Genomic DNA, 24,509 nt, shown 5'->3' on the forward strand with positions numbered 1-24,509 from the left:
GAAGGTTGGATCAGTGGCAGTTTTTCTCCTGCAGGGGGCAGCAGACCGACCACGGTGCATTTCGGCTGCATCTAACCGACACGACGAAGAAGACTCGCCTTTCAGAGGAAACGAAGAAGCCCGGCCCCCCGTCCCGGCGCAGCGCGGCCCGCACCGAGCTCCGCTTAAAATACAGTGGAGTGATGTTCCGCTGCTGGCCGGCAAAAACACACAACAGCTGGAACAGAAATCCAGATGTTTATCCAGTCATTGGGGTCTTTTAAGTAATTCGGCTCATAAAGAAAACAACAATAATATTTAAGTGAACGACAAAGAGCACAAGTGACCCGCCTCTCCCGTGGCTCCTCCTGACTAACCGGGTGTGGGACTGGGAACCTTGCTGCACTGACTGTTGCTGCCTGGATCTTCTTCCTGCCGGACGGACTCCGCGGGGATGTCCGTGCAGGTTGCCTGTCTGTCGTTCCGGCAGCCGTACGCCGGTCTGGTTCTGGACGGGGTGAAGACGGTGGAGAGCCGCTGGAGGCCGCTGCTGGCCCCGCTGGAGAGCCGCACGCTGGCCGTGCACGTCGCGCAGCGGGACTGGGAGGGAGAGGAGTGGCGGGCGGTGCTGAGCGACGCGCTGGGGATGAACCGGCCGCAGATAGAGGCGCTCCTGGAGTCCGCGGAGAGGTTCGGCCGCGGCGTGGTGGCAGGTGAGAGCCGCAGCTGCAGCCCCGCACCTGCTGCGTGCTGAGCGCAGAGGCCAGCGGGGGTTAAAACACACACACGCACACGCACACACACACACACACACACACACACACACTTCCCACCAAGAAGAGCCAGCCACAAAATAATCAGGACGACTTTACTGAAAACTGGCTCAGGTGCAGCTTCCCAGATTCTAAAGAAAAGAGTTAAATTAAAAGAAATAGAAAACAAGATAAGAAATATCAAAATATGTGCCTTACAAACTGTCGAAAGATACGAAGACAGTACAACAGTAAATATAAAAATAAGAAATTGAGTATATGTAAAGAAAAAAAAACACCATATACACACTGTTCAATAGTTGTCACGTCCTACAGGTATAAATTATTGCACAGTTAAATGATTATATGAACAGTAAAAGCAGTATAAAATATAAGTGTTCTTTCTGGTGAATCAATATGGAAATACTTCAGACACATGTTAGTCCAGTCATTTTAGGCCAAAATTGGGGTCGACCTGGGACAAACTGCAAGAGAAGCAAACTCAACTGATTCTGGATCCTCAGTTTGTCCTGAGTGAGGGGAAAAAAGTCCCAAGAAATCCTATTGGTGGAAAGTTTGGAAAATCACCTCTATATGACCATATAAAACCAGACAACAGCCTTTTTAACATATGAGGTTACTATAACCTTTTACTTCACTGTTATATAATAACCTTTTAATTCGAGGTTACTAGAAAATAGACTTTTTGTTTTGTCATCAAAAAGACAAAACAAAAAGTCTATTTTCTCCGCCGCCTCAGGTCTGTTGGAGCGAGCAAACGGATTCTCCTTTTATTTTTTACTTCCGTTATTATGAGCGTTTTACAGTATTGCAATACAACATGGTACAAGTGTTTGTCTGTTAAGTTAAAATCAAAACTGTTCCATCAAATTAAAATTTGCTCTAAGATTGTGGGTCAGCCACTTGTGGAACTTTATGAGTCAGCCTACCACAATAATATGTTGAGGCTGGCTAACAGCATTGTTTCGAACCCCAACCATGTCCTGACCACTGAATATAAATTATTACCATCAAACCGAAGATACAGAGTTCCACAGTTTCATAAGATCAGACTGAAGCACTCTTTTGTGCATCAGTCAATCCTAAAACTGAACACAGAGCTTAATCCTCGATCTGAGGCACGGTGAAGGGTTATTGTTCTTCAGTCACTATGTGTTTTTTTTTTTTTTTTTTTTGTATGATGCTGTTTGTAAAATGTCATGTTAAATGTGTGTCATGTTAAATGTTTGTAAATGGAGCTACCAAGGTGCAAGACAAATTTCAGACTTATGTCTGACAATAAAAGTAAAGTAAAGTAAATATAGTAACCTTTTAATTCACTGTTTAAATATCTGTTCTGGCATTTATTCCTTATATTCCTTATTAGTGCATATCAAATCAGATAATGTGTGATATGCATGTGTAAACAGAATAATTCAAAGAACTTGTAATTGACTTTTTTTCTTGTCTTTGTGTGTGTAATCAACTTGTGAATTTTTATACTGATATCTGACAGTCAAATGTTGAACCCCTTTCCCCTGTGTGTTAAAAGGCTGTTTTTTTTTTGGTAATATATGGTCATATAGAGGTGATTTTCTAAACTCTCCACCAATGGGATTCCTTGGGACTTTTTCCCCTCACTCAGGACAAACTGAGGATCCAGAATCAGTTGAGTTTGCTTCTCTTGCACTTTGTCCTAGGGTTTTTCATAAAATGACTGGACTATGTAGCGAACAGAACAAAACAGCTCTATGATTGGATGTTGGAGTTAAATTAAACAGCTGTGTGTCACATGACTGGAGGGGGACTTCACTGTTCCCGCCCTGCAGACTCACTCCTGCTGGGTGTCAGTGTGCACAGTGTTGCCTTCAGGCGCTGTACGAAATATCATGATTATGACTTGGGTGCATGTGGACCACGCTGTGGATGCAGCAGAGTCTCTTGTGTCCATCTGGTGTATTTATTTTATTTGAAGCTCATTATCAAGATAGTAATGGTGGCCTACCTTGGCAGGCATGCTTGGACAGGCCCTGAATGCAGCAGCACCAGGCTCTGCAGACCCGGAGCTCAGATCAGGAAAATAGAGACCTAAAAGTCTTTCCCCTGGTGGAGAGCGTTTCTCTGTCACTTCACAGAGACTAACAACAAAACACGCTGCTTCTCCTCACTGAGCTCGTCATTTCCAAGTCAAAGCAGCAGAATGTGTTTTTTATGTTCTGAAAGAGGAGTTCAGGGTGGCCTGCTGAGACTCGCTGACTCTCATGGTTTTGGGAGTGAAACCACTGAGAGCCAGCAGGTGGCGCCTGCCTGGACCTGTCACGCTCCAGAATCATTTGGATTTGTTTCTTGTTCCTCTGAAACCCTCAGGGCCTCAGCAGTCTGCTGCCTCACGGTCCCGCGGCGTCAGAGCACAGCCGTGTGGCGGAAACACACAGCAGCACCTGAACGCAGCACCGGGTTAATTCCCTTTTCTTTTGCAGGGCTGGTGGATGTGGGCGGGACTTGGCTGTGCCCCGCCTCCCCGCCGGAGGAGGAGCTGCGGCAGCTGGAGAGATCGGCCGTTCTGATTGGTCTGGAGGGGAAGCACCTGACCCGTCTGACCAACCCGCGCTGGCTGCAGGCGCCGCTGCCCGCCAGAGGCTGCAGAGACGTCTGGACTGTGGAGATCCCCGCCCACCTGCTGCCCTGACACACACACACACACACACACACACACACACACACACACACACACACACCTACACTTGTGAGGACCAATAAATCAGGGACTCATCCTGATATTAATTGCAGAAATAAACAGCTCTTTAATAGACTGAGAAAATTGATTGATTGTAATTTTGATCACTGTGGAGTCGACCGCTACTTCCGAACAAACTTTGTTCATTGATTGATTTGATTTAAAACTGTTTTGATTTAAAATGGAATAACAATAACAACTAGAAAAGTGCAGGTTCTGGGGAAACTGCGTGGGCAAGCTGGAGGACTGACCGAGGTGCTTGGGAGAGAATCATCTGAAAGTAGTGGTCAAAACAATGTTTTTTTCCTCAATGACAGTAAGTCTGAGCAGAAAATAAAATGTATCATGAGAAAGGCAAGGCTTTGGGCTTTCAAACTGTGTCAGAATTATTTTTCAACTCCCCAAAATGCCGTCCCTAGAGCGAGTGGAAAAAGTGTGTGTTTCTGCTTCTCTCCCCAGCTTGTGGGTTCCAGATATAATGGGAGTCTATGGGGGAGAGAGCTGGCACTCCTGCCTCGTTAAGGGTCACCGTTTAAAAAGTTGAAGCTACTTTGCTTTTTTGTTTACATTTTTCAAAGCATAACTAGTTTTCCTACTACTTTACCCGAATTTATGCACGTGGAGTGAAAATTGTGGCCATGGGAGCAAGTAAAAGACCAAATTTTTAGACGATTTTTCAGGGCTGCTGCACTCTAGCCGTGATGTCACTCACTCTAGCTCACTCCATTAATGTGTACTGCGTCCGAAATTCCGACTTCAAACTGGAATTGCGGAAAAACGGAAAGTCGGAGCGCCTTGGAAATTGACACACCGCTTCTTCTCCACAAGACGCACGTTTTTCGAATTTGGTGCGTGGATACAGGTCAAAAGCTTTGGGCCCTGGAGCCTCCTGAAGTTTTGGCCATTCATTTCGGATGGCCAGAATTTTCCGTAAAATTGGAATTGCAAAAATTCCGCAAGTCGGATTCCTTATAAAAGTAATAGCACACTTCTCCCAACCTGGAGATCAGACTCTGGTCTCCGGGTTGGAAGTCCTCTGTCGATGCTCCCACACACACACCATTACTGTCATTACTTAACACACCACTAGGGGGCGCCCAACTTCAAAACGTCATTATAGGGCATAATGAGCTGCTGGTGCAGACCTTTAAGTGTTTCCCCTGTCATTCTGTTGGCGGGGTGCAGGTAACGTTATTTAATTAATTTTCAAATTAAAAAATAAGTAGGCTTAAAAACACAACAGAAGTAATTTAACGTCATGTTTATATAGAATATGGGGTGGGGGTGGCACTTAAGATCCCGGGGGGCAGTGCCCGTGCTGTCGAAAAATTTTTCAGCCATTTTTTCAGCCAGATTTAGAGGGATATCTCATTTCTGATTGTTTGTCTCACTTAGTTCTCACTGAAACCCGCACCAAAAGCTGCTGTCAACTTTGTTCGCCTGCATAATGGACCGTTTTGTTGTCAATTTTGATTTCTTTGGCGACCTAAGTTTGGATAAACGGCTGAACGAGGAAGACAAGACAGAAGAGAAAAAGGAGAGATACGTGAGAGTGGAGAGGTCAGGAAATGAAGCCAGTACGGCCCGGTCAACGTCTTGGGCCGTCAAATGTCTCCAAGACTACCTGACAAACACCGGGCAAACAGCTGATTTCTCACCTGTAAGGAAAGAAGAGCTGAACAAGATCCTCCGTGAATTTTATGGAGCTTTAATTTCTATAATAAAGTGAATGAAATGCCTCAGAGGATTCAGCACCACGGACAGTACCTGTTGAGGCAGATTCAGCACCACGGACAGTACCTGTCGAGGCAGATTCAGCACCACGGACAGTACATGTCAGAGTTTCCAGGGAGATGTGCGGCTGTAACTTTGTTCTTGTTATTAATGTGTTAATGTTATCAGTTATTGATTAGCCTATTAATCGTTATTAATTTGTTTATTCTTTATGAGTTTCCTAGGCCATTGATTTAATTAATTTGTCAATTTGTTTGCATCTGTACATTGAAATGAACATTTAATAAATCAACACATCTGTGAAAACTGTGGTCTTCATTTCAGAGGTAAATTGATAACAGCCTGAAAAGGTGATTCTATAACTCTGTTCAGCCTTAATGTGACTGCTTACTGTCCTTACTTTTGCTGCTTAGCCACATTAATCAGAGCTGACGTTAAATTGGAGTGACACACCCCCAGCTGAAATAAAACATCTGCCGGTGAGTTTATGAAAAGACAGATGTTTGTTGTGGCGCCGACACTGGAAAGCAGTAGCCTGTATTTAAATAGAACTGTTCATATAAGCTGGTTGTAGATGAAGATCAGCTGTGCTGCTGAGTCATTGTCACGGCAACTGTTAGATTAAAAATGACTGAGAAGTCGGTAGAAGTGTAACTATCAGTCCATGAAAAAATGATTTTTTCCAGCGGATATTCTAGTTCCAACATGATTGATCTAGCAGAGCAGTTTTGTGTTGCTGTGTGTGGTATTTATTCAGTTTTGGAAAATCACAATGTCTAGAAAACATGATAAGCCCAAGTTGGCTGCTGACAAGGACTAGTTACCATCAGATCTCATGTGTTTCCACTGAAACGGAGAGAATACTAGCAACAAACTTTGATATTCTGAGAGCAAAATGCCCACAGTATGAATACATTTTGATTATACATTTTATTTTGTTGGTAAGCCAATTAGATGCAGAATAGAGATTTAATGATGGAGATTTAACTTAACGAGGCAGGGAGGGAGAGAGAGAGAGAGAGAGAGGGTAGGGGGGATTTAACTTAAAGAGACAGCAGTACAGCGTTTCGTGTCGAAAACAAAAGAAAAGAAGCTGTTTGATGCTTTTCGTTCAGGGCGGACCCAGCTGATGATCAGGGCGGGCACCGCCCTCTAAAGCCTGCCCTTGAAAAGGGTCTGGCTCTGACGTTTCCACACTGTGACACTGAAGTCATGAGGAAGTGACTGCAGCCTCGGAGCAACAGGAGAAGCAGCGGCGTCTTCTCTCTCTGGGTTTCCTCTCCACATGAAGCTGGAAAGTCTCTTGGATTTCATGTGGATGTGATTCAGCAGGTAAAGACTCGACCAGGGATCAGTACAGATGTTTGTGTCTCACAGCTGGAAGACTGCAGAGCAGACTGGGAGCACAAGATGGTGGGAGGGTCTGTCAACATGGGATTTATATGTTTTACTGATTTAATTAATTATTGTACTATTATTTTCATGATGTCTAAGACTGAAGACAAACTTTGTCTAAAATGTTTTACTTGACTCTTGTTTTTAATGGTAAAGTCAGTGTCAGGTAGATTGTAATCTGAACACACCTCATGGATCAAATATGTTGTAGAGCCAGTCTGACAGCTTGGAGAGGCTTGACTGAAGTTTCCCTTTTCTACTGTTGACTCACCAAGAGAGAAAAACATGTCAATTATTTATTTCACCCGTTTTACTTTTATTTTTATTTGTGTTGCTATCACCGAACATTCAATACTGATCCTTCCAAACTTGAACAGATTAACTTGATTTCTTTCCAAAACAAAGACACACAAAAAAAAGAATATTTGCAGATTTATTACCAGAAAAACAGAAAAGTCGTTAGTAAGACAAATAGACATGGTTTGTACAAAAGCCTGTATGCGCACCCACAGATCATTGCCACGTAGCAGAGTCGCGCACCGACATGCCCTTTAACGCTGCGAGCCTCAGAGCGCTTGGTTCTGCTCGACATGGACAATTAACTTTTCTTCCTTGACTTGTGTGGATTTGTGTGTGTGAGTGAGCCAGGTGAGCTTCCATCCATGTTCTCTCACCTGTAGAGAATTGAACTTCAGCAAAATGCACACCTTTGGCTGTTTTCCACTTCGTTGGTATTGATTGTTGCTGCCACGATACAATGCGCTGATTAGGCTCTGAGTGACCGTCAGTTCAGTTACATTAGTGACTACAGTTCTCTGAGTAACTGAACACTGCAGACAAACATTGTCTAAAATGTTTTACTTGACTCTTTTTTAATGGTAAAGTCAGTGTCAGGTAGATTGTAATCTGAACACACCTCATGGATCAAATATGTTGTAGAGCCAGTCTGACAGCTTGGACAGGCTTGACTGAAGTTCCCTTTTTCTGCTGTTGATTCACCAAGAGAGAAAAACATGTCAATCATTTATTTCACCTGTTTTACTTTTCCTTTTTTTTTTTTTTTTTTTTTTTTTTTTTACATTGCTATCACTGAACATTCAATACTGACCCATTGACACATGAGCAAATTAAAGAGCATATTGCAGGTTAAAATTTTTACAAAATTTATACTTAACCTTGTGTGAAAATGACCATGTGAAAGGTTAATGCAGGATTTCATATGTCTTACAAGATATTAGGGCACATATTCAGAGGAAAAAGTGGCCGTTTTGAGCAAACCGCCTAAAAACGCTTTTTTTTTTTTTCAACATCACGTCATATGACGTAACAAGAGGGAGTCGGTCTCCTCAGCTCTGCTCCAGCTTAGTGCGCAGTCTTAGGTGGTAGTAAGTCTGAGCGGTCGTGGTGTAGTGAATTGGTCTGTTTTCAGTAGTTTTACATAGCATTTATTTATCATCATCATGGTAAATTATTGTGTTTGTGCTCCAGCCTGTCAGGACATCGGCTCCACCGTTTTCGAGGAGAGAAACTCAGTGCGACCATAAATGACAGCAAAACACAGTAGACGCTCACACTGAGCTGAAATTAAACAAGTTCACATAAATTAGGTAAATAACATAAATAAACAGGCCCTATTGCGTTTTGCTGTCATTTATGATTGCGCTGAGTTTCTCTCCTCTCCATTTCACCGCGGGCAGAGCTGAGCTCCGTGTGTCTCCACTGAGCGAAGCAGAGGAGAGACAGTCAACCAGGCTGAGTTGACAACAACTACACTCGTTACTTTACTGTAAAGGCCTGCTCACATTAGGGCCGATCACCCCCAGTATGCACGTCGTCACGTTGAAATAAGACAACAGGCATGGTCCGATGTCATCATAAATCAATACAGTTCATCATGTCTTCCTTTTAACTAAAAGACGTTTTTGTTTTAATCAGACATAGGTTAAGGGATGTTTATTTACCTTGACAGTTTCGGACGTAACTTCCTCCTTCTTAAGAAAGCGTCCAACTGACAGCTGCAGCGGCATGTCAGCTGGTTGCTACTTTAAGCCGGGTGTCTGCGGCCGGCCCACCTGATGCTGGCCGGCACCGCGCCCACCCGGTCAGGTCTGCCGGATCTGACAGGTGTGCGGCGCACAGAGACTGCCATATATACCTTTCATCATAAATCAACTTTTGTTTATACACGGTTGCAGCAGCACCATGGACCGCGACAGACGGCAAGGTGGGGGCTTTAAAATCAGTTTATCGTTTATCAGGAAGCTGTTTATCTCCCTCTCTCTCTCCTGCTGTACCGGTAATGCACTATACAACGCAGTGCGAAGTTATATTATGCAGTGCGAAATACGACTGACAGAAGCTCATTAGTTTCCGTTATAGGTAAGTATCTGTACTCCTGCTGGTATTAGACGAGCATTACTAGTTATAGCCTGATACGTGATAGCAAACTTTACAGTGTTGTGATGTGAACACAGTGTTAGATAACACTTGCTAACGTTCATAGATATAGCCTATGCATGTAGCATATCTCCCCCAATTAATAGCCCGGGCGTTCAATACGCAAAATCAACTTGGACCCCAGGCGTTTAAAAGAACCAGGCGGCTATTTGCGGACCGGCGATTAATTGGTGAAATACGGTAGCCTATATACTTATCTACAAGCTAACCCTGGTCACTGACCAAGACACCTGCCCGGTCCGGTTTTCTTTCGAGAAAAAGACGAACAAAAAACAGAATATACACAGAATTTTTACCAGGAAAAAAGAAAATTAATGAGTAAACAATTAAACCTGATTTATGACTATTATAAATACATATTTAAGCTTATCACCAAAATCTCTGCAGAAAAAGCCAAAAATGCAGTGAATGTTGCTGAGGGGCTGAAATGAGAGCTTTGCAAAGGTCAGTAGTTTCCAGTCCATTTTTAGGGGCCGGGAAGCCTAAACTGCCAGGACCCTCTTGTATTCGTGAAAGTTCTTCCTTCCTTCTTTCTTTCTTTCTTTCTTTCTCCCGAGGAAGTCCTACTTCCCATGCGTGAAAAATCACCAATTTTGCACAAAGGTCCAGTCCCATGCCAGATTACCTCAGATGCAAACACAAGCCAATAGTCCTGATGGTGGCTCTAAAGCAAGCCTTTAAAGTTCAAAACTTTGAAAATTCATAACAAATCAACCATGCATGCTACAGCTTTGCAACTTTCATCAAACTCTAGCCCCGATACTGAAGAAACTTTTGTACACTTAAACCTATTGCAAATTATGAAATCCATCACTCAGCTGTTTTTTTTTTTCCAAAAACTGTAAAACTTATTAAACCTATCTGCTCCCACAATTTTTGCTCAAATGTCACCAGACTTGCTACAGAGCATCTTCAGACTGTCCTACACAAACGACCCACACAGATTTTTGATTTATCAAAAATTGAGCCTACAGTGCATCAAAATGTTTGACTGTAAATGGTACTGTAAACATACACTTGCAAATTCTTGCAAAATAAATCTTCAATGTTCATGAAAAATATAGACAAAATTCTGGAGTCATGGTAGAAGATGTGTGGCAAATTTCAGAACTATATCTCAAAAACTGAATTTTTGACAGCATTTTGAATTTTGCTCTCATGAGAGCAATTGGAGTCAATGCAAGAATGGCATTTTTAAATATCAGTTTTTCACATATGGAGCAAATCAATCATTGTTAAAAACAAATGATCAACATCTCCATGCTGTCTAGATGCAGTATGTGTATTTTCAGATTTTTGTCTTAATAACTGAATTTTTGACAGCTGTTTAAAATCTGCCTTTCCATGCATGGCTGGCTGCTGTCCTGCAGGTCAGTGATTGGCTCAGTCAGTTTGTGAAGGTAAAGGTCAAGTTTTAGCTCAGAGAGACAGAGGCCAGGCCTCGGTGTCAAAGGTTGTGAGTTCAAGCCTCAGCTTGTGCAACATTCCCATGTGCCAAAACTCACCAAATTTTGCACAAAGGTCCCATGCCAGATTTCCTCAGCTGCAAACACAAGCCAGTTGTCCTGATGGTGGTGCTACAGCAAGCCTCTAAATTTCAAAACTTTGAAAATTTATAATCAATCAACCATATGTGCTACAGCTTTGCAACTTTCACCAAAATGTAGCCCCAATACTGAAGAAACTTTTGTACACTTTACACTTAAACATCAGTTTTTCACTTATGGAGCAAATTAATCATTGTTAAAAACAAATGATCAACATCTCCATGCTGTCAAGATGCAATATGTGTATTTTCAGATTTTTGTCTTGATGACTGTTTTTTTTTTTTTCCCCTTGAACTGCAACCTTACTGTGGTGGAGGGGTTTGGTTGCCCATGGGGCCTGGCCGGGCCCAGCCCGAGCTGGTGACGTGGGTCCAACCCTCTGTGGGCTCACCACCCACAAGGGTAGCTGTAAAGGGCTGGTACTTTGTGGATTGGGTGGCAGTCGAAGGCAGAGGCCTCGGCGACCCGATCCCTGGACACAACGGCTGGCGATGGGGACATGGAATGTCACCTCGCTGGGGGGAAGGAACCTGAACTTGTGCGGGAGGTTGAGAGGTACCGGCTAGAAATAGTTGGGCTCACCTCCATGCACAGCTTGGGCTCTGGAACCTAGCTCCTCGAGAGGGGCTGGACCCTTCACTACTCTGGAGTTACCTTCGGTGAGAGGCGGCAGGCAGGTGTGGGCTTGCTTATAGCCCCCCAGCTTAGCGGCCATGTGTTGGGGTTCACCCCGGTGAACGAGAGGGTTGCCTCTCGGCGCCTTCGGGTTGGGGAAAGGGCTCTCACTGTTGTTTGTGCCTACGGGCCAAATAGCAGTGTAGAGTACCTGGCCTTCTTGGAGTCCCTGGGAGGGGTACTGGATAGTGCTCCGACTGGGGGCTCCATTGTTCTACTGGGGGACTTCAACGCCCACATGGGCAGCAACAGTGACACCTGGAGTGGGGTGATTGGGAGGAACGGCCTCCCCGATCTGAACCCGAGTGGTGTTCTGTTATTGGACTTCTGTGCTAGTCACAGTTTGTCCATAACGAACACCATGTTTGAGCACAGGGGTGTCCATAAGTGCACGTGGCACCAGGACACCCTAGGCTGGAGGTCGATGAACGACTTTGTTGTCATCTCATCTGATCTCCGGCCGTATGTCTTGGACACTCCGGTGAAGAGAGGGGCTGAGCTGTCAACTGATCACTACTTGATGGTGAGTTGGATCCACTGGTGGAGGGGGAAGCTTGACAGGCCTGGCCTGCACTGAGGGTCTGTTGGGAACGTCTGGCTTAACCCTCTGTTAGGGAGGTCTTAAACTTCCACCTCCGGGAAAGCTTCTCCCAACTCCCGAGGGAGGCTGGGGACATTGAGTCCGAATGGACCATGTTTTCGTCCTCCATTGTCAATGCAGCTGTTCGGAGGTCTCTGGTGCTTGTCGTGGCAGCAATCCCAGAACCCGGTGGTGTACACCGGAAGTAAGGGATGCCGTCAAGCTGAAGAAGGAGTCCTACCGGTCCATCTTGGCCTGTGGGACTCCTGAGGCAGCTGACGGGTACCGGCAGGCCAGGCGTGCCGCAGCTCGGGCAGTGGCAGAGGCAAAAACTCGAAGCTGGGAGGAGTTCGGTGAGGCCATGGAGGAGGATTATTGGTCGGCCTTGAAGAGATTCTGGCAAACTGTCTGGCGCCACAGGAGGGGGAAGCAGTACTCTGCCGACACTGTTTACAGTGCAGGTGGGGGGCTGCTGACGTCAGCTGGGGATATTGTCAGAAGGTGGAAGGAATTCTTCGAGGGTCTCCTAAATCCCATCGTCACGTCTTCCGCTGAGGAAGCAGAGGCTGAGGACCCGGAGGTGGACTCGTCCATCACCCAAGCTGAGGTCACTGAGGTGGTTTGTAAGCTCCTCAGTGGCAGGGTGGCCAGGGTGGATGAGATCCGCCCTGAGTATCTCAAGTCTCTGGATGTTGTGGGGCTGTCTTGGCTGACACGCCTCTGCAACATCGCGTGGCGGTTGGGGACAGTGCCTCTGGAGTGGCAGACCGGGGTGGTGGTCCCTCTTTATAAGAAGGGGGACCGGAGAGTGTATTCCAACTACAGCGGGATCACACTTCTCAGCCTACCCGGGAAGGTCTGTGCCAGCGTACTGGAGAGGAGGATTCAGCCGATAGTTGAACCTCGGATTCAGGAGGAACAATGCGGTTTTCGTCCCGGCCATGGAACACTGGACCAGCTCTATTGCGGCCTCCGCAGTGATGCAGTCGGTGTACCGGTCCGTCGTGGTGAAGAAGGAGCTGAGCCAAAAGGTGAAGCTCACGACGTTCCTACCCTCACCTATGGTCATGAGCTTTGGGTAATGACTGAAAGGACAAGATCGTGGATACAAGCGGCCAAAATGAGTTTCCTTCGCAGGGTGGCCGGGCGCTCCCTTAGAGATAGGGTGAGGAGCTTGGTCACTCGGGAGGAGCTCGGAGTAGAGCCGCTCCTCCTCCGGATCAAGAGGAACCAGTTGAGGTGGCTCAGGCATCTGTTTCGGATGCCCCCTGGACACCTCCCTGTGGAGGTATTCTGGGCATGCCCCACCGGGAGGATGCACCGGGGAAGACCTAGGACACGCTGAAGGGACTATGTCTCTCGGCTGGCCTGGGAACGCCTTGGTGTTCCTCCCGAGGAGCTGGCGGAAGTGTCTGGGGAGAGGGAAGTCTGGGTGTCTCTGCTTAGACTGCTGCCCCCGCTACCTGGCCCCGGATAAGCGGCAGAAGATGGATGGACGGATGGATAATTAGCTCAGTGAGATAGTGTTTTGTCCTTCATGCCAGAAATTGTGAGCTCAAGCCTCACCTGATGCAAAACATTAGAATGCCACCTTTCTTTTCATCTTCCTATTCTCCACTTGTTGCTCAGAATTGCCTAAAATTGCCCGGCCCCGACCATTGCTGCGCAGCAGCTATAATTGTTTTTGTTTTTGTGTCTTTCATTTACTTTATTTTATTATTTAAGTGAGCTGACGAAAGCTTAATAATGTCAGAAGAATAGGAAAAATAAGCTAAGGCCTATACCTTTTCGGTCAGTGTTAATTTGTCATATATTTGTTTTGGTTTTCCACTGAAAGGAAATAAAATATTATTTATTGTTTAAAAATATGTGCATAAGGTATTGTCTATTCATATGTATATTTGATTTCTGCAACTTGAAAATGACCGAAATAAAACATTCTCTAATGTGTGCACAGTCCCAGAGGATTCGAGGGTCCTCTGTAGATGAAGCTGCTCAGTGGGTTTGATGTAAAGGGTGGCTGCTCTGAGTGTTACGTCCACTCTGTATATGTGACATGGTGCTGACAGGAAGACAGCACACATCCTGTCATGGAAAGCTTGTTGTCATCAATCAGCCGCTGTGTTTGTGTCAAGGTGTCGGCTTGGCTATGGAGCTATTTTGGAGAAGAATGAAGGGGCTCCCTGCCTCTGAAAGCACTCTGTCTGGGGAACATGACAGCCAGATCAAAGCTAAGAGGTGAGATGAGGATCTCTGACTGTCCATGACCGTTCTCCATCTCAGAGCTCAGCAGGCAAATCAGCACAGCAGCATTATTCACAGGAAAAGCTCTGTGTGTGTTCACATTCCATTATCTCTTACACATAATGTTTCTTCTGAAAATAAGTACGTCATTATTATCTGAGTATGTTAGTGTTCCTAAGAAAGTAAAACAGTGTTGTTCATAGAGACACAGATCCCTTCACTGTGTTCATGATGTTTCTATCAGGATCCAGCAGGAGAGACCAGACTCCCCTGGACTCAGCTGTGTGTCCTTCGAGAGCGAATGGTCTATTGATCGACATTTTAACTTCAAAGACACACTGTTGCAGCTGCTGGGGAAGAACATCACCTTTGTGAAGAAGGAGCGGAAAAACCTGCAGAGGTCTCTGAGTCCAGATTACCCAGAAAGCTCAGAGAGGCAGAGGGAGGATGAGGAGCTGTTGGACGGTGAGGAGGAAGAGCAGAGGAGGAGCAGAAAGGCTTTTCTGCAGAACACACTGCACCTCCTGAGGAAAATGAAGCAGGAGGAGCTGGCTGAGCATCTGTGGAGCAGTAAGAGGCTTTAACTCCTTTAACAGGATGGAGAGGAGTAATGATGGGAAAACTGAATGTTTGCATTTGTAACCTCTGATGGAAATACAGACATTTCTAAAACAAGAGCTCAGCAATCCCAGATTGGAAGGGAAATGAGCACAATCCTCATGGAGAACCTGGTTAAAGTGTTGATTTGTTCATATTTGTGTAAAATGCTGAACACAAAGTTGACATGGAAAATGTTGCCTTTCACATTTGGTTGCAGACAGTCAGGACTGGTTTTTCCACCAGCAGCTATGAGCTAAATGGATGCCATGCAGCCACAACTCAGATACATTTACCAGCAAATATTCACATTTCTCTCATTAATGTAACATTCACTGACTGATGTTTTTGTTGTTTGTTCATTCAGAAACTGCGGCTGCAGCGTGCCAACGTGAACTCAGATCTGTGACAGAGGTGAGAGGCTTCACTGACCCACAGAAGGAGGAATACTTCAGGAAGAAAATCAGAGATGAGGAGCAGGCCAGCAGAATCATCTCCCACATCAAGACGTCCCGAAGCCTCCACATCATGTGCCACATCCCAGCCTTCTGCTGGATCACTGCTACAGTTCTGGAGGACGTGTTGAAAACCAGTGGGGGAGGAGACCTGCCCAAGAACCTGACTGAGATGTACATCCACTTCCTGTTGGTTCAGTCCAAAGTGCAGAACCTCAAGTATCATGGGAAAGCTGAGATAGATCCACATTGGACTCCAGAGACCAGGGAGATGATCCTGTCTCTGGGAAAACTGGCTTTTGATCAGCTGGAGAAAGGCAACCTGATCTTCTATGAAGGAGACCTGAAAGAGTGTGGCATTGATATCAGAGCAGCCTCAGTGTACTCAGGAGTGTTCACACAGATCTTTAAAGAGGAGTGTGGGCTGCACCAGGACAAGATTTTCTGCTTCGTCCATCTGAGCCTTCAGGAGTTTCTGGCTGCTCTTCATGTCTTTCTGACCTTCATCAACTCTGGAGTCAATCTGCTGTTCCAACAATCAGCCTCCAGCTGGTCTGAAGGATTCAACAAGAAATCTGAACTAAAACTCCTCCTCCAGAGTGCTGTGGACAAGGCCTTACAGAGTCCAAATGGACACCTGGACTTGTTCCTGCGCTTCCTGCTGGGTCTTTCACTGCCAACCAATCAGACTCTCCTTCGAGGCCTGATGACACAGACAGGAAGTGGCTCACAGACCAATCAGAAAACAGTTGAGTTAATCAAGGAGAAGATCAGGGAGAATCCCTCTCCAGGGAGAAGCATCAACCTGTTCCACTGTCTGAATGAGCTGAATGACCATTCTCTAGTGGAGGAGATCCAACAGTACCTGAGATCAGGAAGTCTCTCCACAGACAAACTGTCCCCTGATCAGTGGTCAGCTCTGGGCTTCATCTTACTGTTATCTCAAGAAGATCTGGAGGTGTTTGACCTGAAGAAATACTCTGCTTCAGAGGAGGTTCTTCTGAGGCTGCTGCCAGTGGTCAAAGCCTCCAGGAAATCTGTGTAGGTTCATAGAAATAGAATATTAAACACATGATGCTTTCTACTCAAGAGAGAAAAATGACAACTGTTTTCTTCATCTTTGATTCCTCTTCAGGCTGAGTGGCTGTAATCTGTCAGAGAGAAGCTGTGCAGCTCTGGCCTCAGTTCTCAGCTCCCAGTCCTCCAGTCTGAGAGAGCTGGACCTGAGGTACAACGAGCTGCAGGATTCAGGAGTGAAGCTACTCTCTGTTGGACTGGAGAGTCCACACTGCAGACTTGAGGCTCTCAGGTCAGTGTTTTTGAATGTTTAAAGGTTGGCCTTGTGAGTTTAACATGAGGATTTAAAAGGCATTTTCCTGTTCATTCCCACTGGAATGGAATTCCTTGAACTTTTGTGAACCAGTCTTCCTCTCACCCAACTTTACGTACAGAATATTTAAACACTGACTGTCAGAGCTCATATATGAATCACATTAGAGACTAGAGAGTAACATTTCTATGTCCATATATCTTTCCTCAGGCTGAGTGGCTGTAATCTGTCAGAGAGAAGCTGTGCAGCTCTGGCCTCAGTTCTCAGCTCCCAGTCCTCTAGTCTGAGAGAGCTGGACCTGAGTCATAACCAGCTGCAGGATTCAGGAATGAAGCATCTCTCTGCTGGACTGGAGAGTCCACACTGCAGACTGGAGGCACTTGAGTCAGTGTTTTTGAATATTTAAAGGCCCCATGGCATGAAAAATGCAATTATGGTTGTTTTTTTTTTGTGATAGGGAAGGTCTCAGGGCCACATAAATAGTGTCCCATGCATTAAACCTGTGATAAACAGAGAAATGCACACAGCCCGTTCTTTGAAACTCTCCCTTATTGACAAGCGGACAGCACATCCTCCTTTCTGTGATATCACACATAAGGCGACTCCGCACACTTAAGGTAGCGAGCCCACCTCCTCTCGCCAGGTAACAAGCTAACAGGTTAGCCACGTGTCCCAAAACGTTGCAGCACCACAGACGATGCAAGCAGACTCATGTTTCACTGCTCACTCTTCCAAAAGAAACTCACAGGACAGACCAGCGGCTGAAGGTTCCGCAGGATTTTAGTCCAAATTTGCTTTTCTGTTTGGCTCAGAGTAGATTTCAGTCACTTGCCTGTGATTGGCCCGACCATATGTCACTCAAAACAGTCATCAGTGGTGTGGTGCTGATTCTCTCTTCTGATTGGCTAAACCGTGCTGCCAGAGCTCCGGGAGAAAGGCCAGAGAAAGGAGCTGTGAAACTATATTTATCAGACCACAGGTTCAAAACCACAAATACATCATGCAGGGAGATCAACAGTTCAAATAAAACCCTGGAAAAGTGGACAGCATGGGGCCTTTAAAGGCTGACCTTGTGACTTTAACTTCAGGATTTAAAAGGCATTTTCCTGTTCATTCCCACTGGAATGGAAATTCTTAAACTTTTGTGAACCAGTCTTCTTTTCACTCAACTTTACATACAGAATATTTAAACACTGACTGTCAGAGCTCATATATGAATCACTTTAGAGACCAGAGAGTAACATTTCTATGTCCATATATCTTTCCTCAGGCTGAGTGTGTGTAATCTGTCAGAGAGAAGCTGTGCAGCTCTGGCCTCAGTACTCAGCTCCCAGTCCTCTAGTCTGAGAGAGCTGGACCTGAGTCACAACGATCTGCAGGATTCAGGAGTGAAGTGTCTCTCTGCTGGACTGGAGAGTCCACACTGCAGACTGGAGGCTCTCAGGTCAGGATTCCTCAACCTGCTCAACACATGACCAGTTCAGTCCTGATTTCCATGCAGCTTCATGTCACTGAACACATTCCTAAGCTGTGTAGGTTTTTGTGAAAACACAAAGCAGATGATGTGATGGCCTGATTGTGTTTGTGATGGTGTGCAGGCTGTCAGGCTGTCTGCTCACACAGGAAGGCTGTGCTTCTCTGGCCTCAGCTCTGAGCTCCAACCCCTCCCATCTGAGAGAGCTGGACCTGAGCTACAATCATCCAGGAGACTCAGGAGTGAAGCTGCTCTCTGCTGGACTGGAGGATCCAACCTGGAGACTGGAGGCTCTCAGGTATGGAGAGACACACACAATGTCTTATAGAGGGCTGAGAAGTATTGTTTCATGTTGAATGGTGGATATGAGTGATGTGGTCTGCTAAATCCTTCATAGGGAAGGTTATTTACTGCCCATTTTTTCATCCTCAAAGAGAATCTGCTGCTCTGACTCTGTTTCTTCCTCCAGGGTGGACCATGGTGGAGAGCAGTGGTTGAAACCAGGCCTGAGGAAGTGTAAGTGTGGATTTAGTTTGATTCATCAACACAAAACCTTCAGCTGTTTCGATGGTGCAGCTGCAATTTCTGCTCTTTGTTCTCAGCTGCTTTTACCTGCTGAATTCATTCAGATCCTGCTGTGAATGAAGAGGACAGCTGACACCATGTGTCATCATCAATGAGTTAACAAATCAAAAATCAAACTTTTAATAAATCAGCAGATAATAACCACAGCAGGCCTGTTGTGTCTTGTTCTCTCCATCAGATTCCTGTGAACTCAAACTGGACACAAACACAGTGAATAGACTCCTCGTCCTGGCTGAGGACAACAGGAAGGTGACAGCAGTGAGAGAGGAGCAGCCATATCCTGATCACCCAGAGAGGTTTGAGGACTGGGAACAGATCCTGTGTCGAGATGGTCTGACTGGTCGCTGCTACTGGGAGGTCGAGTGGAGAGGAGATGTTGAGATTGCAGTGACTTACAGAGGAATCAGCAGGAGAGGAGGCATTAATGACTCGGGGCTTGGAGGGAATGAAAACTCCTGGAGTCTGTACTGCTCTGATAGACGTTTCTCTACCAGACACAATAACAGAACAACACTCATCCATGCCCCCCCCTCCTCTCACAGAGTGGCAGTGTATCTGGACTGGCCTGCTGGCTCTCTGTCCTTCTACAGCGTCTCCTCTGACACACTGATCCACCTCCACACCTTCAGCAGCACCTTCACTCAGCCTCTGTACCCGGGCTTTTGGGTTTGGTCTGGTTCCTCAGTGTCTCTGTGTCAGATCTGAGGAGTGAGAGTCACGTCTTCACACTGCTGATCAGAGACAGCTGCTGACATGACAGTTCACTGCAATGCCATTTTTATAAACTTATTGAACTATTTATGAGCAGAAAAAAACCTCAGGAACAATCAGAATAAGAATCAGAAATACTTTATTGATCCCTGAGGGAAAACAGGGTCAGTTGCAGTTTCTCAACTTCTCAAGAGAAGAATGAAATTATAAAAAATAGTTTGGACACACCTTCTAATTTCATGTATTTCATCGGGCTGCAGGATGCTGTGGTAGCCATGCTGGTTCAGTGTGCCTTCAATTTTGAATAAATCCCCAACAGTGTCACCAGCAAAGCCCCCCCACACCATCACACCTCCTCCTCCATGCTTCACGGTGGGAGCCAAGCATGTAGAGACCATCTGTTCACCTTTTCTGCGTCGCACAAAGACACAACGGGTGGAACCAAAGATCTCAAATTTGGACTCATCAGATCAAAGCACAGATTTCCACTTTGTTTGGGTCAAGAAACACAAAGAATGTCCATTTCTTGTGTTTCCTGGCCCAAACAAATCTCTTCTGCTTGTTGCCTCTCCTTAGTAGTGGTTTCTTAGCAGCTATTTGACCATAAAGGCCTGATTGGCGCAGTCTCCTCTGCACAGTTGATGTAGAGATGTGTCTGCCACTAGAACTCTGTGTGGCATTTATGTGGGCTCTAATCTGAGGTGCTGTTAACTTGCGATTTCTGAGACTGGTGACTCGGATGAACTTGTCCTCAGAAGCAGAGGTGACTCTTGGTCTTCCTTTCCTGGGTCGGTCCTCATGTGTGCCAGTTTCGTCGTAGCGCTTGATGGTTTTTGCGACTGCACTTGGGGACACATTCAAAGTTTTGGCAATTTTCCAGACTGACTGACCTTCAGTTCTCAAAGTAATGATGGACTGTCATTTCTCTTTACTTAGCTGATTGGTTCTTGCCATAATATGAATTCTAACAGTTGTCAAATAGGGCTGTCAGCTGTGTACCAACCTGACTTCGGCACAACACAACTGATGGTCCCAACCCCATAAAGAAGGCAAGAAATTCCACAAATGAACCCTGACAAGGCACACCTGTGAAGTGAAAACCATTTCAGGTGACTACATCATGAAGCTCATTGAGAGAAGGCCAAGGGTTTGCAGTGCTGTCAACAAAGCAAAGGGTGGCTACTTTGAGGAATCTAAAATATAAAACATATTTAGAGTTACTTAACAATTTTTTCTTTGCTACATAATTCCATATATCTTGCTTCATATATTTAATGTCTTCAGTATGTATTGACATCGTAGAAAGTAGTAAAAATAAAGAAAAAATATTGAATGAGAAGGTGTGTCCAAACTTTTGACTGGTAGTGTATGTGCATTAATCCTTCAAAATATTGTCTTCTCACAGTTCTCTAATTTGTTGAGGTGATGTAAATCTTTTCTTTTGACACATGACCTGATATCAAATTAATCCTCTGAGCAGTTATTTTGGATGTCTTGTCATTAATCAGATGATGATCAGCTGTGAGGGGAGGTGTAGGAAATGTGTGGAGAACGGGACATCGGGACAGTCTTTGACCTCATGTTAGACTTGGAAATGTTTTGTTCATTTTGTTTAAAGTGAGAATAAATCAGCCAAGTGAAGGCAGCAGAGCCAGCGGCTGCAGTGGTTTGTGATTTGGACGGTTTAACGTGGGAGTCCAGAGGAGCGGCCCTGTTAAGGAGGCACTGAACCAAACTGGTGAGGCCTGGAGCCGAGGGACAGCAGAGAGTGGACGTGAGGACCCACATTAGGGCCCGTGAGGCGGCAGCTTCCACAATAAAAGCTCTTTATTGCCACAAGAACTTCTCCTCTAATAACATCAAATGGTCTGGATTAATTACCCAAACAGAGAAATGTATGACAAAGAAAGTAGTTCCATGTATTTCCTCATTTAATTCTTCTGGATTATTGTCATTTGTCTCTTCATGTTGTTCATTTGTTTGTATAGCTCAGGGTTTGTATATGGCACTGTGAAGGGCACCTGCAATTTCACTGTATTACACAATGACAATAAAGGCTTCTATTCTATTCTAACAGCTTTGGTTCCATATTGATTACGAATCTACTGATATTGATTTTTCAGGACCGATGGTGATAGTGATTATTAGTAATCCAGGACACTGATCACTGATATTTAGCACTGATATTCATTTGTAGTGAATTGCAAATTGCAGCATCAAAATTTACTGTTTTGCTTTAATAAATGTTTAATTAACATTATAGTAACAGTGAAACAAACAAAACAAAATTATAAGGCAATTACCAGAAAATTACCTGCCTGAACAAAAATAAACAACTGAAAAAAAAAATACAAGAAAACTATACTCATGATCATTAAAATTAGATATTTAGACATTTAGATATTGTGTTGTATTTAAATGTTTATGCCTCATAAACCATAAAACATCGAAAACTGAATAAATACAGGTTGTGATTGGTTATCACTTAATGGAATACTGATCACAGCTCAGCTGCTGCCAGGCTCCTGCTGTGATGTCATCGGCATGTCAGCAGACGGCCATGTTGGCTCCCCAGTGCCTGCTGAAGGTCCTGCTTCAAACGAGCCAACAGGACAACATCATCCGCAAAAAGCAGCGATAAAATCCTGTGGCTCCCAAACAGGACTCCCTCCGGCCCGACGGACCGGTACACCGACTGCATCACTGCGGAGGCTGCACTGGCTGCGCCTAGAAATTCTGTCCATAAAGATTATGAACAGAATCAGTGATAACGGGCAGCCCTGCCGGAGTCCAACATGCACTGGGAACAGGTCTGACTTATTGCCAGCAAGGCGAACCAAGCTCCTGCTCCGGTTGTACAGGGACCGAACAGCCCTTAGCAAAAGGCCTCGGACCCCATACTACCGGAGCACTCCCCACAGGGTACCACGAGGGACACGGTCGAACACCTTCTCCAGATCCACAAAACACATGTGAACTGGTTGGGCAAACTCCCATGAACCCTCAAGCACCCTTCCAGAGGGTGTAGAGCTAGTCCAGTGTTCCACGGCCGGGACGAAATCCGCATTGTTCCTCCTGAATCCGAGGTTTGACTATCAGCCGAGTCCTCCTCTCCAGTACCCTGGCGTAGACCTTCCCAGGTAGGCTGAGAAGTGTGATCCCCCTGTAGTTGGAACACACTCTCTGGTCCTCTGTAGAGGTAATTTTGAGCTCGAAAAATATCAACTCTGTAGAGGGTAATAAAGATAGAGAGCTCATAATGAAGAACATAAATCAGCATTAGTCTAGAAACATTAGGGCTTAAGCAGTATCAGTGATGATTTGTAGCAGAGGCCTAGCAGTGAGATGATGCTTTTTCACTGGGTTGACATAAAGGCTCAAAGGATCAAGTGATATTCTGTAGTGAGCAAAGCTCCACCTGCACTGGCCACTAATGCCATGCTTTAATGCAGATCAAAGCCTGACCTAGTTCGAATGTGTCCAGTCAGGCTTTTCCTATCCAGAAAAGGGACCTCTAAGCATCAGCCAAGTCCAAGATCTACAAACCCAAGGTAAATCGGGCCCAATTAAAAGCTGTTATCTCACCAGCTAGCTTAACACTGGCACTGCTACTCCTGAGATCATGTATGATCTCTTTGTATGAACAGAATCGCTGACACGACAGTTGGGAGGACATATAAACAGGTGCATAAACTAAGAATGTCAGTCTTTCTTTGGGATTGACTCACTGTTTGTTTCCATTTGAGATCTCAAATGAAATAAACCTGCCTGCTTAAGACTCTGCCTGGTTCTTAGTCTTAATATTTGAAGCCTCCAAGACTTATTTTATTGGTGTTTTTTGGTACCAAGCCTAAGAAGTTTTCTGCAGTCAATCTGGCCTGATCTGGACAGAAGTTTCCACATCATTTGGCGAGCCAGCCAGGAGGTGATGGGACCTGTGACCTTGGAAGACAACCTGCATCTCAGAGACACTAAGTGCTCAACAAAAATGGTAGATAAGGCAGACCTTTTTTTCTGCTCAATTCTGAGTGTGTCTGAGTGCAGGAAGTCTGCCCAGGTTAAAGGTAATTCTCCCTCTTCCAAAAGAACCTAGTACTAAATTAAATGTGCCAAAAACTAACAAAATAAAGGCAGAGTTAAGAGCACGCATGTTTGTTGCATGTATTTGTTGTGTTGCATGTTGCATGAATCTATTGTATGCTTAACCATGGTGCGGTAAGAATGAAAGAGCTTGTGTTGCAGTTACTGATAGTTGAGAGGTTATTTGTGTGTCTGATTTTTTGAGGTAGTCTTATTTGGCTATCAATAGTAGTAACAGAACAGGAAAAAAGGGTTCTGGTAAGTGAAAATAACGGCATAGAGGAGAAAACAATAGGAGAGAGAGAGTAAAGAAAAAAGAGATAAAGATAGTTCTGGTACATGTATATGACAGCGTAAGAGGAGAGTGTAGGAAAGAAAGGGTTTTGGTTTGTATATAAGAAAGCGTAGAGGAGAACTGACAGTAGCCTTGAGATAAGTTCAAGGTTCAAGGTTCAAGGAGTCTTTTATTATCCCCGTAGGGCAAGTTGCTCTGCAGCCAGCAATAGTAGGACAAAAACAATCAGCCACAACACAGAATGACAACTCATATAACACAGAATGAAACAATCAAGTTATGAAAGTTGTATGTGAAGGGATTGTGTATGTAGGGAAGTGATTTATAGACAGCTGTTTTATCTAGTGTATACGGTTAGAGTGAGATTTATGAGAATAGTGGTAAGATTGAATGTGGCTGAAAATAAAAAGTAGTCAAGAATAGATAACTGTTTTACAGAAGCAAGCGGTAGGGATTGTATTTTTTTTTTAAGTAGATTTAGTTATACCGTCTAGAAAAAGAGGGACGAGAGAAAAAGACTCTTTTTTGTTATTCCTGCTTAGGGAGAGTAGGCCAAGCAGTAAACGTTTTTGCAGACTCTATATGAAGTAGGGGGCTGGCAAAGCTCTGTTCACTGCCGACTCTGTATGAAACAGGGGGCGAGCAGCATAGATCCTCACCAACCTTGAGAGAGGCAGAGTGTGTGTGTGTATGAGTGTGTGGAGCCTGGAGAAGGCCAGAGAAATTAAGAGACAGGGTGTGTGTGTGTGTGTGTGTGTGTGTGTGTGCTTGTGCGAGTGTGAGGCAGGGAGTGTGTGTGTGTGTGTGTGTGTGTAAGTGTGTAGGATAGTGTTAAGCAAGGTATATTCCGTGCGGACAAGAGAAAAAAAGTATACGGAGGAT

General features: G+C 45.0%; 1 protein-coding gene across 2 annotated transcripts in view; it reads left to right on the forward strand.

Annotated features, from left to right (window-relative positions):
• Positions 1-24,509, forward strand: part of LOC115357308 (protein CXorf40A) — a 66,493-nt gene continuing 41,984 nt past the window's right edge. The window contains exons 1-2 of one of the 2 annotated variants that reach the window (XM_030048746.1): positions 390-692; positions 3,212-3,862. In XM_030048746.1, coding sequence (XP_029904606.1) covers positions 434-692; positions 3,212-3,420 — 468 coding nt within the window. In that variant the 5' untranslated portion in view covers positions 390-433 and the 3' untranslated portion in view covers positions 3,421-3,862. Of the gene's footprint in view, positions 693-3,211; positions 3,863-24,509 lie in introns of those variants that run through there. The other variant, XM_030048738.1, reaches the window with a different exon arrangement.

This window comes from Myripristis murdjan, chromosome 1 (genome assembly GCF_902150065.1).
Source record: "Myripristis murdjan chromosome 1, fMyrMur1.1, whole genome shotgun sequence".
Lineage (NCBI taxonomy): Eukaryota > Metazoa > Chordata > Actinopteri > Holocentriformes > Holocentridae > Myripristis > Myripristis murdjan.